At 46.9% G+C, this 17,611-nt stretch overlaps 2 protein-coding genes across 4 annotated transcripts in view; both read left to right on the top strand.

The window, feature by feature from the left end:
* Positions 1–448, top strand: part of cacng7a (calcium channel, voltage-dependent, gamma subunit 7a) — an 18,006-nt gene extending 17,558 nt beyond the window's left edge. For both annotated transcript variants that reach the window (XM_062410066.1, XM_062410067.1), the window contains exon 6: positions 1–448. This exon is cut by the window's left edge and continues 101 nt beyond it. In XM_062410066.1, coding sequence (XP_062266050.1) covers positions 1–415 — 415 coding nt within the window. In that variant the 3' untranslated portion in view covers positions 416–448.
* Positions 449–7,522: 7,074 nt separating this feature from the next.
* Positions 7,523–15,449, top strand: LOC133972927 (voltage-dependent calcium channel gamma-4 subunit-like). 2 transcript variants are annotated; one of them, XM_062410552.1, is made up of 6 exons: positions 7,523–7,624; positions 7,964–8,284; positions 10,941–11,192; positions 13,355–13,438; positions 14,278–14,418; positions 14,570–15,449. In XM_062410552.1, exons 2-6 carry the CDS (start codon positions 8,254–8,256, stop codon positions 15,406–15,408), a joined length of 1,347 nt encoding a protein of 448 aa, XP_062266536.1. In that variant the 5' UTR covers positions 7,523–7,624; positions 7,964–8,253; the 3' UTR covers positions 15,409–15,449. The 2 variants fall into 2 exon arrangements, with proteins under 2 accessions (XP_062266536.1, XP_062266535.1); XM_062410551.1 differs by lacking the exon at positions 7,523–7,624 and having other exon boundaries at positions 7,851–8,284.
* The last annotated feature ends 2,162 nt before the right edge of the window (positions 15,450–17,611 follow it).

Here is a 17,611-nt window from a genome sequence, read left to right as displayed (position 1 = left end):
CAGCGACTACAGCGGCCAGTTCCTCCACCCGGACTCCTGGCCTCCTCCTCAGCGGGGGCGCAGCGCCTCCGACGTCTCCTCCGACATCTCCATCCAGCTCAACGAGACTCCGCCCCCGCAGGCGCCTCCCAAGGGCGGCAGCACCTCCCACCCGACGCCCTCCTCCTCCGGGCCTTCGTCCGCGGCCAGCTACCAGCTCCAGCAGGCCTCCTCCTCCTCCACCTCCTCCTCCTATCCACACCCCCTTCACCCGGGCTCCACCCTGCCCAGGTCCTCCCACGCCCACGCCCACGGTCACCCGCACCCCCACCCCAGTGGGCCCCCGTCCCAGTCCCTGCCCATGGGGGTGCCACCCGCAGCCGTGCTTCCCCCCCGCTATCACACGCACATGCGGATGAGCGCCTCGCCGTGCTAGGCTCCAGACGCAGGGAAGGGTAACACAAAGAGGTGGGGGGGGTGGGGGGGGTAGATCTATCAAACATCACAAGACAACACACACACACACACACACATATTGTGTTCCTTCACAGTGTGGGAGGAGGGTAAGTGCATGAAGGAGGGGGAGAGGAGGAGGGGAGGGAGGAGAGTCAGGTGGGCTGAGGTCTGACTCACCGAGCTGGAGACGGACATTCAGCAGAACCTTTAACGCTCTGGGGGCGGGGGGGGGGGGGGGGGGGGGGAGCTCTGGAAGCTCCAGAACTTGAGAAGTGATCATTTATCGTAGGTTTGTTTTTCCACGGACTCGATCGAGAAGCTTCGTGACTCTCCACAGAAACGATTCATCAGCACCTGGAGAACATCTGGAGAACCTCTGGAGAACCTCTGGTGAACATCTGGAGACCACCTGGAGAACTTCTGGGGAACATCTGGACCCATAGTTCAATCTCTATGTAATTTAACTTTAACGCTTATGAACATTAGTTTTACGGAACAACTCAAAAAACTAGCTTGAGGAAAGAAACGTTTTTTTTCTCAGAGACATTTGCTTCACTTCCGTAAACCTTTACTTTGAAATCTGAGTTTCAAAGTAAACTTGCCACAGTGATAGAAGATATCTCTATTATATTCTATATTCTATAAGTATTGCTCACACTGTTTGACTTTGTTACCGTGACCTTCAGCCACAACTCTTCAGCTGTGAATTCAAATAGAGATTTGTACTTATATAGAAACTCTTCTTCTTCCCTCTCTCTCCGACCTTCTGGCTGATTCCACGTTAATGAAACGTCCGTCGTGGTTTGTAAATATTAACGTAAGTTTTAGGTGTTTTAGCTCAAGACTTTTCTAAGCTGTTTGTATTTCCAGGGCGAAGCTTCAGGATGAATGTTAAAACATTTTGTGGAAGGAAACACGAGGACGAACGAGAGACTTTCCTTGTTTTTTAAAAGAAAAGAGCGTCGAGCCTCCGAGGGAAGGAGGAGCCGTCCCCGGTGGTCGACCGACTTGAAATGGAACGCTCCCCGGTTTCATGAAGACATGGACGCTGTGAGTCGAGGTGCACTTTGATAAACATGAGCTTCCATGGGGAGCAGGCTGAAGACCTGAGGAGCAGATGGCCTTGAATTCCAATTTACTGCCTGTTTTAATCTATTATTAATGTGATGTAGCTTCGCTTCCTCTCAACAGAACAAGATTCACCTTCCACTGCTTCCAGACTTTCAAATACTTAGAAAAGAGGAAATATCAGAAAATGTATCAAATGTGTTTTTGTGTTAATGAAGCTCCGGAAATCATCCAACAAATTGTGTTAACAATCAGTAACTTTGTCTTATTTAAATTCAACTTTCCTCAAACGTTGCACCAACACAAAACTATCTCGGACAAGGAGCCGCCATCTTGGAATTCTGACGTCATGTGGAGTCAGTGATTGTTGCCGATAAATGACCCTCAGCCAATCACGAGTAAGTCTCACCTGTCAATCACGCAGTTCTAACTGACATGGAGGAGGCGGAGTTTAGGACCTGTTCTGCAGCGTGAATCCAAACCAGATGATTTGGCTTCACTTTCAGGGGCTGACGTGTCGTCCATCTTGTTTTAGTCTCATATAAGCCAGTAGGAAGTTTTTACCTTATTAAGGATTAAAGCTCTTTGGCCAAACAATGAACAACAGCCAAAAGTCAAACGTCTAAAGTTATTTAGTTTTTTACAAAGAAAAGAAAAACATATTTCTCAGTTTGACTCATGTTAAAGTTCGGATGTTGCACAGCGACGAACTTACGTTTTTATTTAGCTCTTGTTTTATAAGCGTCTTATCGATCGTACCCAGCAGAGGGCGCCGTTTATAGCCGTTTGTAGCCGTTTGTAGTCCCGCGGGGGGGGGGACTGTTTCGCTCACAGCCTGTGGTACTAAAGAAAACTACGTAGCACAGCAGCTGCGATGTTAGCATCTTCCATGAATATCTGCTCTGTGAAAATGAAAACATAAAATCCTTTAGTAGCCGACAGCTTCCGCTAGGTGTTTATTTAAATTGTCAAAGCTGAGCTCTGAGTCGTGAGCTCCCACTCGAGACTCGTTCATGTAGCCCACGAGGTTTTCTAATCGCTCAGCTCGTTCAACGCACATGTTTCTTCAGACTGTGACCTGCGTGTAAATATCCCACACGCGTGTTCACGCTGTAACGAGTAGAGAACATTCAAGTTTACATCTTTGCTTCTTTGACTGGACACATGTTTGTTTCCATCACTTTGCAGGAGTGAGGTTTTTATCTGCAGCCGTGTGTTCGTTAACTTTAATACCAATAAAGCTTTGCCTGGTCCCAGATCACCCTCTGCTCCTTTTGTCTATATTATTATTATTATTTGATCAGCTCATTTAACACACTCATGGGAAAGTTGTGCTTTGGTTGGTGACAGAATCTATAAAGCAATATAACTGTTAAAAATGTCATGTATTCATTTTAAGTGATATTAGTTTGATAGTAATTAGATTTAAATGGTTCTACTTTGCCGTGTCAGTTGTTTAATATTCCAGATGCTACTTCAGCGCCTGTGTGCTGTGTGCAGGCCTGAGAACAAAGTGAATCATGAGAGTGTGAGTCTGTCTCTGTGATGTGAAGTGTTACTGGATCATCACACGTGTCAGTGCAACACACAACAGATCGTTACAGGGATCGGAGCTGAATCACTTCAGTCTGGAATTCATATCAACATGAATTTGTATTTTCTCAAAAAGAAAAACATCTTTAAACAAATTGAATGTTTCACTCTCTTGTTTTAAATCTCACAGACGTCCTAGGAAGCCAGTGAAGGTCTCTCTCTTAATGGAAGGTGCTGCAGGTGTTTTCAGAAGAGTGGCGTCTCCTCAGGTTAGAAGCTGAAGGTCTCTGCTGCAGACGAGCTGACGTCCTGACGTGAGAGCTGCTGCTAACCAGGTTAACGAGGGATTCAGCTCAGACTTCAGCTTCTGTGGCGGCTCGTTGGTATTCAGGAGGTTTGAGGAGCAAACTGAGCTGCTGCTGAAATCCTCTGGTCCAATTTAATTATTCTCCACATTATTACACCTCTGTGATTCCACGCAACTCGCCCGACACCAATTATAAAGTTTGCAGTGACGTCTGTCTGCGGCAGTGAGCTCACAGCCGAACCCGTCAGTTCAGCTGGTCCCAGTTCAGTTATTCAGAGACGCTGGGACACACAGAGGACAGTAGAGGTTAAACAACACAGAGTCCATCAGCTGTTCTGAGGAGATTTTAAAAAACGTAAACCTATGACCCAGAGAACAGTGAGTGAACCCAGAAACCAAAGTCTGGAGGATTCTGAACTTTGGAAGGAAAGTGTCACTTTTAGGAAACTCTGGTTCATTTAAAAAAAAACCTGTTCTGATGTTTCAGACGTCTCTTCATCAATCTGCAGTTTGCTCTTCTTCTTCACTTCATCTCTTGGTGTTTGTCTTTCTGCTGGACATTGATTTCCTTCTGTCCATCCTGTTCTGTGAATACACACACACACAACTCCCTGTTCCTTATTAAACCTGTGAGGAGCGTCTGGTTCTCTCTGTTCTCATCCTTCTCTCCTTCTTTTCATCTTTCCTCCACATCCACTGCACAATTATATGAAAACACTCCTTTTAAAGAAAACTGATTTACATCCAATCTACTCCTCTCTCTCTCAACCCCCTCCCTCTCTCCCTCCCTCTCTCTCTCTCTCGCTCTCTCTCTCTCTCTCTCTCTCCCTTTCTCTCCCTCTCTCCAGAAGATAATTCAGCTCCTTATTAATCGAAATAATAATCATTTTGCATTAACGACGTGACCGAGTTCAATCCCGCCGGTGCAGGCGCTCAGAGCTGTGCAGGAGCGCGCACCACGTGCACTGCGCATGAACACATTGCACTTTGGTGAAATCATCCGGGAGCGCGCGTCGCTTTGTGAAGAGAATCCGTGAGAAGAGGATGTTCAAGGTAAGAAACACAACAAATCCACTCGATGGACTTTGTTCATTTTTTCAGTCTTTAGTCAGAGAACAGCTGTTATGATTTTAAACTTGATTGTAAAACACAGTTATTCTGTGATTTTCAATAAAAAAAACTGAAGCTAAACAATAAGTAACATTCTGAGGATCACAAGAGAATGTGTATATATGTATGTATGTGAGTGTGTGTATATATATGTGTGTGTGAGTGTGTGTTTATATATGTATGTGTGTTGTATACAGTGGATGGTGTTCAGAGGCTGAGCTGCAGCAGGACTCTGGTTTGTATTGATTGTGACTGAAGGACGTAACTGATCCTGGCTCCTGCTCCTCCACTTTCTCTCTGGATTCTGTCTGTGATTTCATCTTCTCTTTCTAAACGTCTCTTTTACTTTAGTCCTGCAAACCGAAGAACTAACATGATGTAACTTTAATAAACAGGATATTCCTCTCATTCAGTTTTTATAGGCAACAGGAAAATTCTTGATTTCTTATCATATTTCTGCAAAAGTGAAACTCACTGCTCCATCAACATGTTTCTCAAATAAGAAAATCACGTCCCAGTTTGCTCAGGATTAGAGTACAACAACAATTTATAATATAATACAGTTCCTTTAAAAACAGCTGTGACCCTAAAGTGGACACGTGTGAGTCTACCTTCAGGTGTGTGTTTCCCATCATGCCTCAGTGGACTTTGTTTGTGATGGTTTTTCTCTCATGGTCGTCAACTCTCCAGCGAGCTCCTCACCACAGGTCCTGCTGCTGCTCTGTATTCAGGACGCCGCTCTGGATGCAGAGCAGAGCTGATCCGTCCTTGAACCTTCATCCCCTGTGTTGTGTGTTTGTGTGTTTGTGTTTGTGTTTGTGTGTTTGTGTAGCCGCTGGTGACTCCTTACAGCTGTGGTGGTTCCATGAGCTGCTGCAGGAGCATGAATCTGAGAGCAGCTATCTGACTAGTGCACAGAGCAGCTGCAGTTCCTCTAATCACCATCGGATGGAGCATTCAGTCAAAACTCTGCTGTGTGTGAGTGAATCAGTGTAAATCTATAGATGCAGGTCTTTACTAATGTATTCAACGTTTGAAGGGATTTGTCTAATAAATTATTTAAATAGTAATCAAGTCGGCTTCTCTGGAGATTTGTCAGAATTAAAACGTTCCTGAATCTCAAAGCTCCGGCTCCCGGCGTCAGTCAGAGAAGCTGAACGGTGAGAATCTGGAGATGAGGCGGATCCAGCTGTCACTCAGGCCTGTCAATCATCGTGTCATCATTTATCTTTGGGTACAAACATGAACATTCACGTTTACGAACTAGACTCTTATTGAACCGTGTCGATCTCTGTGCAGGAATTCAAGCTGCAGAGTTTCAGGAGCCTGAGTGACGTCAGAGCTTTGATCTGTTACAAGAGCTCATTTCACTCTTTCACTCTTTCACTCTTTCACTCTTTCACTCTTTCACTCTTCTTTTTAAAAGTTTTCATCACAAACCATTCGAGGCAGAGTGATATTCTGTGTCCTGGCCGGTGGGGGTGGAGGTGTCGGAGACTCCGAGCCAGCGTTGGTGTTCAGCTCTGAAACTTTGATTCATCACTTTCTGTTCCTGTTACTGACGACTGGTCTCATGTGGAGACTGGACTCTGAATTCTCTGAGGATTTAGATTCAGAGAGGTCACAACTGGACGGCTCTGTTTTATCTGTAAGATTCTAGAAGACGTGAAACTATAAGAACGAGTGGACACTGATCACATCCCTCCAGAGTCTTCTCAGTTTGAACCCTCTGCTTTTAGAAAGAGGAAACAAGAGACACCTCCCCAGATAGACTCACTCACTAGAGTCCATCATGCTCCTGAACGATCTGGTTTGATGGTGAGGAGCTGGTTCTGGATTCTCGTGCAGGTTTTGTTTTGAACCGGTTCAGATTCTTCCTGCAGCAGCTCCAGAGTTAATGTTCCATCAGAGAGGAGACGGCTGCAGGATCCAGATGTCACACCTTCTCTCTGCTCGTCTCCCGGCAGCAGGTCGTCATGTTCTCTGCTGGTATTGTTATGTAGTGTTGTGTGTGTGTGTCAGTGTGTGTGTGTGTGTGTGTGTCACGGTGTGTAATCACTCTGCTTCTATCAGCTCTGATTTGCTAAATTATCGTCATTATCATCTGGCCTCTTTCAGACAGGTTGCTTCTGTCTCCAGGTTCTCATGTAGATGATGTTTCCACAGATCCAACCTGTGACCAGTGAATCCATGTGAACGTGTTGTTATGGTTATTGAAAACCAGTGCTGAGCGTCTACTGGTTATTCAGAGTGTGAACTACACAGCTGCTGAAGGACTCGTTGTGTTCCAGCTGATAAACGTTGTGTATCACGGATCTGTTTCCATGTTTTTTGTCAGAGGAACACAAAGACCTGTCACATTCAGGGGTTTGACGTGAGACGCCGTGTCCCTTGTGGACGGACGTGTCTCTCTGTCCTCTGCCTGTGATGGAAGCAGCTCGGCCCCCTGCTGAGCTGCTGCTGAGTCCTCTCCTGGGGATTCTGGATGTCCTGTAATACAAATCTGAAAAAGAAACCGTCAGACCCTCTGATGGAGCTGGGGGGGGGGGGGGGGTCTCCTCAGCTCGTTGGAATGGAGCCGCAGCAGCACAGCTGTTCTGCTGCTGAGACGCCTTCGAGCAAGGCATCAGATTCCCACTGGGGTGTTTCAGCCTGTAGTCGACTGCCGGTGCTGAACGTGATCATCTCACCAGCAGGAGGAACGTCTGAGGAACATGATGAGTCACTGTCGTCTCAGTGTGAACACACACACACGTGTGCGTCTGAACATGTGTGTGTGTCGGGTTCGTCATGTATGACATCCAGGATGGAATCACACACACATCTTTTTAAATCTCAGTAGAATCCTCTGAGCTGCTACATCCACCACTCACACACACACACACACACACTCACACACACACACACACAAACACACATGCACACACACACACACACACACACACACACACACTAACACACACACACTCCACCATGGACTTTGGAATTCACTGTTGCCATGGCAATGAGATGGAGCACGCTCTCTTGCATCGCCCGTATTCTCTCTCTCTCTCTCTCTCTCTCTCTCTTCTCTCTCTCTCTCTCTCTCTCTCTCTCTCTCTGTCTCTCTCTCTCTCTGTGGAGGCAAAGCAGCTTCTGTTGTTTCACTCGTTTCACAGCCGACAGCATCAGGTTTTAAACGTTTGTTTGTTTTTCCGGCGACATTTCATCTTCATCTTCATCTTCATCTTCATCTTCATCTTCACGTGTAGAACATGTTTGCATGAGAAGCTTCTGCAGGAGTGTCTCCTGGTGTCAAGACTCCTGTCACGTCTGTTAATCGAATCCGTCCTCTGTCTCCTCCTCTCACTCTTTCCTGTCTCTGTCCTCATCGTCTCCTTGTCCTTATCTACTTTCTCTCTTTCTCTCTTTCTCTCTTTCTCTCTTTCTCTCTTTCTCTCTTTCTCTCTTTCTCTCTTTCTCTCTCCCTCTCTCCCTCCCAACCCTCCGCCTCTGTCTTTCTTCTCTCAGGAGCCACTGCCATGACAATTCAATGAGAGGAGAGGACGCCAAGTGAAGTCTCCCCTGCTCGCTGGGAAAGGAGGGAAGGGTTGCTCAAGGTAAAGACACCAGAGGAAAGAGCAGAAGAAGAGGAGGAGGAAAGAAAGAAAGAAGAGATAAGAAGAGAGGGAGCGGCAGCGGAGCGAGGGAAGGGGTGAGAAAGCGGAGGCTAAGCGGTGGATGGAGGCAGCTCAGACCGGGGCTACGGAGCGCTCTTCACCAACGAAGAAGAAGATCAGCAGCAGCAGGGGGGAGAGGAGATGGAGGCGAAAGGCAGAAACATGCCCCCAGGTAACACACACACACACACAGACACACACACACACACACACAGGTCGATGTGGTCTCACAAACACAAACAACCAGGTGCACATGTGGATTTGTGTCACACAGATTCAGACACATGCACATTCGATCGAAAGAATTCAAACACACAAACAAGCACGGAGAGGAAGGAAACCACCCTTATGTGCACACACACACACACACACACACACACACACACACACTGGAGTGCAGATGTGCACAGAGGGCAGTGTGTTGTGGCATTTGTGTAACCAAGCTTCATGTTTGCTCTGTGTGGATCGGGGGGGACTGAAGTGTTGTCACATGACGACTCCATCACAACATTGAATTGATCAGATTTTTATTTTGTCTTACTAATGCAGAAAGTGGTTGATGGAAATGACTCTTCAGTGATGTCGTCCAATCAGGACGCAGAACAGAGAGGATACGTGGGGTTGTGTCACCTCTTGTCTGCGGGAACGAAAATTGTCGGTTTAAATAACAACAAGTTGTCTGAATCTTTCACTTCATCCATCAGTTGCCGTCTTTCAAAAGTGTTTGGACGTTTTAACGATTTCAGGATTTGTAGATTTGTGCAGCAAACGTTCCGACTGCAGCTCGAACCCACCTTGAAAAAAAGTTTTATTTTGAAAGACACATTTGAAGAATAGACGAGTAGAATATTGTACGTTTTGTATTGATGTTGAATTTGATTGATTGTCTGACACATTTATGATTTTGGTGTTAAACTATTCAGACAACATGGACTTGATTAATAACAGATTTGAAATCAAGCCTCATTGTTAGTAAACTTCTGATTGAACAGAAACCTCGAGTCCAGTGATAACAACTAAAACTGTGTGATCAAGCTAAATGAGACAAGTCAATTAACCAATCATCAGTCTAGCAGCTCGTTAAGAGAATTAAGATACTTTACTAATATATACAAATATATATATGTATATATATGGAAGCAGTTTACTGCTATTTCATATTCATGGTTTCACGCAAGCAGCAGATTCCTTGAGGGTCACTGGGAGGGTCACTGGGAGGGTCACTGGGTAGGTCACTGGGAGGGTCGGAGGACCAGTGGTCGCTGTTATTTTGGGATATGCGTTGCCATGGAAACACCCTGCAGGCCTTTTGAATTAGCACTTTCAAAACCGCTGATGTTTCCCCCCCCCCAGTGATCGGTTGAATTAAGATGAGATATGACATGTACAGTGAGAAATAAACGTTCACCTCATGTTTGTGATCCTGTGAAATTTTCATCGTTATTATTAAAAAGGTTGAAATCACAGTATTTAAATGGTTATATATAAACATGTAGCCCCCCCCCCCCCCCCCCCACATGTTTTATTCCCTATAAATCTCAGTTTACCTCTTCGTCCTTTTATCTGTTCACCTCCGTCTCTTTCCTCCTCTTCTCCCTCTCCCTCTTCTCCGTCGCTCATCCTCCACTTTGCCCTCGTCGCCTCCACCCACCTATTTTTATTCCCGTCTTCAGAACCCTCCGTCCCTCTGTCCCTCTGTCCCTCCGTCCCTCCGTCCCTCCGTCCCTCCGTCCCTCCGTCCCTCTGTCCCTCCGTCCCTCTGTCCCTCTGTCCCTTTGTCCCTCCATCCCTCTGTCCCTCTGTCCCTCCATACCTCTGTCCCTCCGTCCCTCCGTCCCTCCGTCCCTCTGTCCCTCCGTCCCTCCGTCCCTCTGTCCCTCCATACCTCTGTCCCTCCGTCCCTCCATCCCTCTGTCCCTCCGTCCCTCTGTCCCTCTGTCCCTCTGTCCCTCCGTCCCTCTGTCCCTCTGTCCCTCTTTCCCTCCGTCCCTCCGTCCCTCCATCCTGCTGCTTGACGTTTTCCCTCTCACGTCGTCTTCACTTCATTTTTACATTATTTCCTTCCGCTGCCTTTTATTCTTCTTATTTTGGACTCGGAAGAGAATTTCTGTGCATATCTGTAAAATTCAGTTGATTACGCATCTTGAATCGCTCTGAATCTGAATGTCTTTATAACGGCTGTGGAAATATAGAATAAGACATCTTCAAACTTTATTTTAGTTGTAATATTTAGGAGGAAACACACAGACTTTACAGAGGAAGATGTTTTCCTCCCATGTCTCCCACCAGTCCGTCCTCCACCCTCCCAGTTTGTTGTTTTATATTTGGGTTGATGCAGCGGGGGGGGGGGGGGGGGGGGGGGGGGGCTGTTTGTTCCTCTGCCGGCTGCCAACATCTCTTTACTGCTTCAGGCTGTGTGCGTTGTTTTTTTATTATTATTAAAAACCGCTCCAGTGTGCTCATCCAGATTATAATGGAAAGATTCAAACCCTGTGAGCAGCTCCAGCACTGCAGGGGCCCAGGGGGGGGGGGGGGGATACTCGTTCTATAACTTAATAAATAATTGTTTATGTAATATAATCTTTAAATCCTGCAAAACTTTATGATGCTTAAGTGGGTACGTTAATTTCTCTGAAGAAGTCGTGAACTCATTGAAACCTGTGTAACCTCCGAGTGGAGGATCAAGATGGTGGACGTACTGGTTTGGGATCAGTGAAGGTTGATAAAGATCATTTTCATGGAACCATGAATCCATCTTGGTTTAAACATCTGGGTCCTCAGAACCTTCACACTAAACGACTTCAGGGGATCTTCTGTTCTCTGGTCAGATCTTAGCTTCCTCCCACGCCCAGCGATGGTGTGGTGCGAGCGGGGGATCCAGGTGCTGCTGACCACCATGGGGGCGTTCGCCGCCTTCGCCCTGATGACGGTGGCCATCGGGACGGACTACTGGCTGTACGCCCGCGCCTTCATCTGCAACAGCACGGCCAACTCGTCCCAGGAGGACTCCAACAACAAGGACAAGAAGGACCCCGGGGCCCTCACCCACTCCGGCCTCTGGAGGATCTGCTGCCTGGAAGGTACCGGGGGGGGGGGGGGGGGGGGGGTGGAGCTGTGGAGACCTAGGGTCCGATGTGTGTTTGTATCATGCTGTGACACAACTCAATGCTACGTGTGCGTCCTCACAACCATGACAATCACCACACTGGTGCCCCCCCGTCCTCTGTCCTCTGTCCTCCATTGTTTCCCACTGATTCTGGAGACACACATAATCACGGCCTGGTTTATGTAGATTATTGTTTTGAGGTCAGTTATGAACTGACTCCTCGTCGTGGTTGGATTCATAGTTTCTCTCTCTAAACTGATCTCGTTACTAAACATAAAGTATAAATATAATAAAGCTGTCGTCTATAGGATGTTTTCATCAGCAGCATCTTTAATCACTCGCTAATTCAATTTACAGTCGGAGGATATTTTGTGGTTGTTGAGATTTATTTTGTAGATATGTATTTTTCTCAGTTTTACGTTCTATGTGTTATTTTAACTTAATTAAAGGTAAGTATGGTTTACCAGTGTTAGTGCCCCCCCCTCTCTTTCCACTGTAGATTGAGTCAAAGCTGCAGGAAACACATACTTATCGTATTCTGCTTCTTAACTTAGATCTGGATCGATACGACGCGGTGCAGCTCACGTGCACGTAACATGATCTGATGTGAGGCGCCACTGAGGTCAAGTGACAATGAGGTCACTGTCACGTGACCAGTGACTTCATGGCAGCGCGGAGAAGTAGAGAATGATTTTGCTTTTAAATCATAAAAAAAAGATAAGACTTGACATTTTGATGTTTGTTGATTTAAGCGTAAATTTTCTTTTATTTTCTGATGGAGGAGTAGGTCACACGTGGTGAGTTCATGGACCATAGGAAAGTTCAAATCAAATAGTTTTTACTACTCTTAAACCAATGAAGAAAGTAAGTTCACGTCAAGGATACGATTCTGCCTCATCCTACCAACATTTCCTTATTGATTTCATAAAAAAATAAATTGGGTTGTAATTAAATTAATCAAAGTATTTCCCTTCATTTAAATTTCTAGTTCCCTGAATTACAAACCTCTTTGCTGACAGAATTCACCATTTCACTGATATTACTCAGCTGTAGGTGAGTAACCGTGTGGACACCTGAGATGTTCCTCCTGCTGATGGACTGTGTGAAGCTGTGTGAGGAGATTAGAGCAGCTGGAGGCAGAACCCTGGAGTCCGTGCTCCTCTCTGCTGCCCGGTCAAACAGCTGATGTCCCCGAGCAGCCGGCGACGCTGCAACTCACAGCAGCTTCAAACTCACCGTCCGGACACAGCTACAAACAAATCAAATCCACAGCCGCTATCTGTAGCACCAGCTGTTCCCATAATGCATCTGTAAACACGGCAGTGAGATGTTACAGAAGCTCACGGTTCAGATAGTTGAGTATTTCACGATGTTTTGGTTCAAAGCTTTTCCCCGTTTTTCATGCTCCGACACACACTAAGGTACACAACGCTCGTGCTCTCACACACCAGCATCAACGTGAAGCTCATCATGAAGCCCCAGAGCTCAGATACGAGTGGTGACTCATCCACTGACTGATCCACTGGTTTCCTGTGTGGCTGCAGCTGCCAGACAAACAGGTTCAGGGAAATAAGAGTTAACAATCTGACTCCAGGTCTGCCGGCTGCGCTGGGAACTGTATCGTAAACATGTGACCTGTGGCCTTTTATCTTCATTAAACTACCTCCTTGAGTTTGAGGCCTTTGTCATAAATGAGAGAACTCAACGAAAAACTTCTCTTTGGGTTTTTAAATCTATTTAAATAAATCAAATCTGAAATTTGTGGGATCCAACAGGTTTTAAAGATGTTTGCATTTGGAAAGATCGACTTTATTTAACAGTTACGGCAGCAGACTGTGGTTCCACACGTTCTGCCAGGGGGCGATGTCCCCTGTGAGGTCGGGTACGGTTTATCTTTGTCTAATCCAGAGACCTACAGCTCCAGGTCCGTCCTCTCTCATCTTCTTCACCTCCTCTTCATCTTCCTCTGAACTGTTCCCAGCATCTGTCACGTCCCCCTCCTCAGTCATGCTGAACACAACTGTGTGATTCTATTGTTCCCTCCCTTCCTGCCGCTCCGTCTTCCTCCTCTCGTCCTCGTGAGCGCTACCTTTCTTTGCCACCATCTTCCTCACCCTCTCCTCCTCTTCCTCTCAGGCTTGAAGCGAGGCGTATGTTCCCAGATCAATCACTTCCCAGAGGACGCAGACTACGACCAGGATTCTGCAGAGTATTTGCTGCGTGAGTGACTGACACACACTCACACACATTTAGAAGTGAACAACAAATGCACACAGGCCCATATAGAAACATTAGATCAGTGTGTACTGGAACACAAATACACACACACACACACACACACACAGTCTCCATCACGCAGATAGAGAAAGGACAGAAGGGGATGGTGGGCGGACATCAATGCACGGATGTCAGATTCAAGCACAGCGTTCCTGGAGGTGTGTGTTTGTGTGTGTGCACAGTGCTGATGTGTGTGTGTGTGTGTGTGTATGTGTGTGTGTGTGTGTGAATGCCCAGGTGCATGAGGCTTGGAGTCTGGGGGTGTGCAGAAAGCTTTTTTTCCCAGATGCATTGAAAGAACAACCTTCACTAATGGATTATTTTCAGCTCAGGACTGAGGTTTCACATCTTGCCTGCATTGTGACGACAAATTGTGTAGCTGCAGCGGAGAACCTGCTGCTGCACAGAGTGTGTGATCCGCCTCTTATATAAAAATCTATTTCTGACAAACAGGACGTGATGTGATCTGCAGGTCTTTTCTCTTTTTTGCCAGAAATGAGGAAAAAAATATATCTTGGAATCTTATTTCCTTCAACAAAGACACAAAATACATTTAAAATTACAAACCATATATATTTAGTTGCCTGCTGCACCGGAGCCAAGCCATAGTGTCGGCTAAAGAAAGTCTCGGTAACACCTTTTCTCACGAGTGTCACGAAGCTTTGCACCTTCAGATGGTGTTGAATCTAAAACACAACTTGTACTATATCAGAAGTATATTCACTTATGGTCAAATAAGTAAGACAAGTAAGAGGCTGATGTGTGTGTGGCGCCCCCTGCAGGTGTGGTGCGAGCCTCCAGCATCTTCCCCATCCTCAGCGCCATACTGCTCCTGCTGGGCGGAGTGTGTGTTGCCTCCAGCAGCTTCTACAAGAGCAAGCGGAACATCATCCTGGGCGGAGGGATTCTCTTCGTGGCTGCAGGTAGGGCCCCGGCGGGACGCCTTCCTCCTGGAGGTCGGAGAGAAGGTGTAGGCGGGGACACATGAGGATGTTTTGAGTTTGATGTCCACGTGTTCGGTTCCGGTGTCCCTGCCGCTCCACGTGCACTCAGTCGTCTTGTGTCTTTCCCCAGGCCTCAGCAACATCATCGGGGTGATCGTGTACATCTCGGCGGCGCTGAGCGACATCTCCCCGAAGAAGGACGAGGACAAGAAGTGGCACTACTCGTACGGCTGGTCCTTCTACTTCGGAGGCCTGTCCTTCATCCTGGCCGAGATGGTGGGCGTCCTCGCCGTCAACATCTACATCGAGAAGAACAAGGAGCTGCGCTGCCGCTCCCGCACCGACCTGTTCAAGAGCACCACGCACGCCATGCTGCGGCTGCCCAGCTACCGCTTCCGCCGGCGCTCCCGCTCCAGCTCGCGCTCCAGCGACCCCCCCCACTCGCAGGAGAACTCGCCCATCGGTGCTTCCAAGACCTTCAGCCTGCCGCCCTCTGCCCCGCCCTTCTCCGTGGCCACGCTGCCCAACCCACACCACGGCGGCAGCGGCGGAAGTGGAGGCGGGGGGGACATCTCCATGTACACCCTCTCAAGGGACTCCAAGCTGGGCAGCCTGGGAGGCGGGGCCCCCCCTCTCTACGGCACTGTGGACCGGGCCACGCTCTACCAGCTCCACAACTACTTTCCAAAAGATTCCGGTGGAAGCGGCGGCGGTGGAGGAGCGGTGATCAGCGGCGGCACGCTCCCGTCTCACTCCAAATCCAACTTGGCGGCGGCGGCGGCCGTCAGCCAGAACGCGGCGCCGCTGAACACGTCCAACTCGGCCCCCCCGCCGGCCCAGCCCGCCCAGATCTCTACAGCCACCATGGAGAGGGACAGGGGCAATGTGGGAACCCTGGACCGGCTGACCGCCAAGAGGGACAGGGACAGCAACTCAGACACGCTGAACAGGAAGACCACGCCGGTCTGAGGGCGAGAGAGAGGGCGAGAGAGAGGGCGAGAGAGAGGGAGAGAGAGAGGGAGAGAGAGAGGGAGAGGGAGCGTCACAATAAGAAACAGACGTCAGAGAGTTGAACGAGTTGAAGGAGGTCAAACAGCGGTGACCTCTCTGCCCTCGAGCCTGAGGCCGAGCTGCCAGATTTATTCACCATGATCATAAACAGTCATAAAACACTCGAGAGGTCAGTTCATGACGTCTGCCTTAAACTGGTCATGACCTTTATTTTGAAAGTTTGCTCGTTAAATGTGCAGCGGTGACGCAACGGAGGCTTCAGGGATTTATTTCTTCATCTTTCTTAATATTTAATTTCACATGTTAACCAGAGTTAACTGGGAGGTGCCCAGTGGGACCAGTTAGTGGTCAGGGGGGTAAGTGCCTTGCTGAAGGGGCAGGGCAGTCAGTCAGTTTCTACATCACACATCTACGTTCAGTTTGAATTGAGACATTTATTAAAGTCTGAACCAGTTAAACCAGTTAAGTCCTTCACGTCACTACAGGCCCATGAGTCCAGATGGTTGAAGCCCCTTTCTCTGTCACAGAAGATCATTTAAACCATCTCATGTTTTTATCTTCAGACAGTGGAGGCTTCGCTAAAGGTACAAAACTGGATCCACATTGTTCACCTGCCTCACTTTGATTTCAGGCTGTTTTTTATGACTGTTTATGGTTATGATTAAATACTGAAGGCTCCGAGGCAGCGAGCACATGTTTAGTGTTCCTGCAAAGGGCTGCGGGGGGGTGGGGGGGGGTACACTCAGGGGGCTGGAGGTTTAGTCTGAGGTTACATTTAAAAGGTTAAAGTTATGAAATATCAACGGTTTATCAGGCCGAGTGCATCACACTAAGTAAAGCGCATTAAATATAAATGATCATTGAGAAGAGTTTGAGATTGATTTTACTTTTCAGACGTCAGATATTTCAACGGAGGAGAAAACAAACACGTTTTGGACTGAAGCTTCTTGTTCTATAGATCTGATCATTGGACAATAATATGTTGAACTCTTGTAAATCAGCTGCGTTGGAAAAGGGATTCAACCCGACAACACGTCGGAGGAGGAGGAGGAGGAGGAGGAAGGAACGAGAGAAGAGCACCTCCCCTTCCGCTCGTCTGTTTCAACTATAAACTGTTCCAAACACTAGAATAATAAATGTATTATTGAGTATAATATTGATTCCATTGACTTCTCCAGAAGCACATAATGTCTGTAAATGCTAATCTCTGTGTCTTTTCATCCTGAGTGATGATTCTCATCTCCAGGTTCTGTGGGAGTGAACCTCCTGGAGTATTAATATCATGTGGCTGGTGTTTCTATGATTGTTATGGTTATTGCAGGGTATTTATACATTTTGAGATTTGAGTTGGTTTTTCTCTTGCCTGTGTTCACTGGAGTCGGTGGTGTCACGTGGGAAAAGCATGTGCACAACTTTGAGAGGGTGATTCTGTGGAAACTCATCTTCCTCATCATCTTCCTCATCCGTTGTATTGATTTGATCAGGTAGAGTGGACTGAGCGTGCATGCTTTTATTTTTCAGCAATGGCCCTGACAGCCTGCACACACACACACACACACACACACACACACACACACACACACACACACACACACACACACACACACACACACCCACACACACACACACACACACACATCGCTGGTTACTTGGCGTCTTTCTAACAGTCAGGATATTTCGAGCTCAACATGATGGAGGTTGATTTTATTTAATTTCCTCCATCGAGGTTGCTCCAGGTATTAAACCTTAGAAATATATTTCACTTTGTAAATTTTTCATATTTTTATTCCCTCTTTGTTCACTATTCTTCTTCGCTTGTTAATTATTTTCCGTATCTTCTCTAATTAACGTGTATCGTTGCTTTTTGATTTTAATTTTTCATTTCAGAATTTCTTGTTAATATGTCACTATATAATATTCCACGACCATTTTCTCTTAATTCATTTTTTACTTCTTAAACATTACCAACGTAGCCTAATGATCTGTGTTTTTTAATGTTCTGACTAGTGTATAAATGTACGCGATAGAATTTATAATAATCTATTTATTTTCGTGGTGGTATGTATAGATATTATTAATGTTATTGTTGTTTCCTTTGAGCTTTAAGACGCCTGTGAAACGACGTCAGTGGCTCAAGGGCTGAGGAAGTGAGCTCAGTGTG

This window comes from Platichthys flesus, chromosome 17, assembly GCF_949316205.1.
Source record: "Platichthys flesus chromosome 17, fPlaFle2.1, whole genome shotgun sequence".
Classification (NCBI taxonomy): Eukaryota; Metazoa; Chordata; class Actinopteri; order Pleuronectiformes; family Pleuronectidae; genus Platichthys; species Platichthys flesus.
Note: the sequence above shows the minus strand (reverse complement) of the source record. Positions and strands in the feature narration are given on the sequence as shown.

What these genes read in the sequence shown, in the direction of transcription:
- LOC133972927 (XM_062410552.1), top strand. Translation starts at nt 8,254, where the DNA reads ATGGAGGCGAAAGGCAGAAACATGCCCCCAG. An exon ending in GAGGATCTGCTGCCTGGAAG is followed by an intron (nt 11,193 to 13,354) that starts GTACCGGGGGGG and finishes TCTTCCTCTCAG; the next exon opens with GCTTGAAGCGAGGCGTATGT. An exon ending in GATTCTCTTCGTGGCTGCAG is followed by an intron (nt 14,419 to 14,569) that starts GTAGGGCCCCGG and finishes GTCTTTCCCCAG; the next exon opens with GCCTCAGCAACATCATCGGG.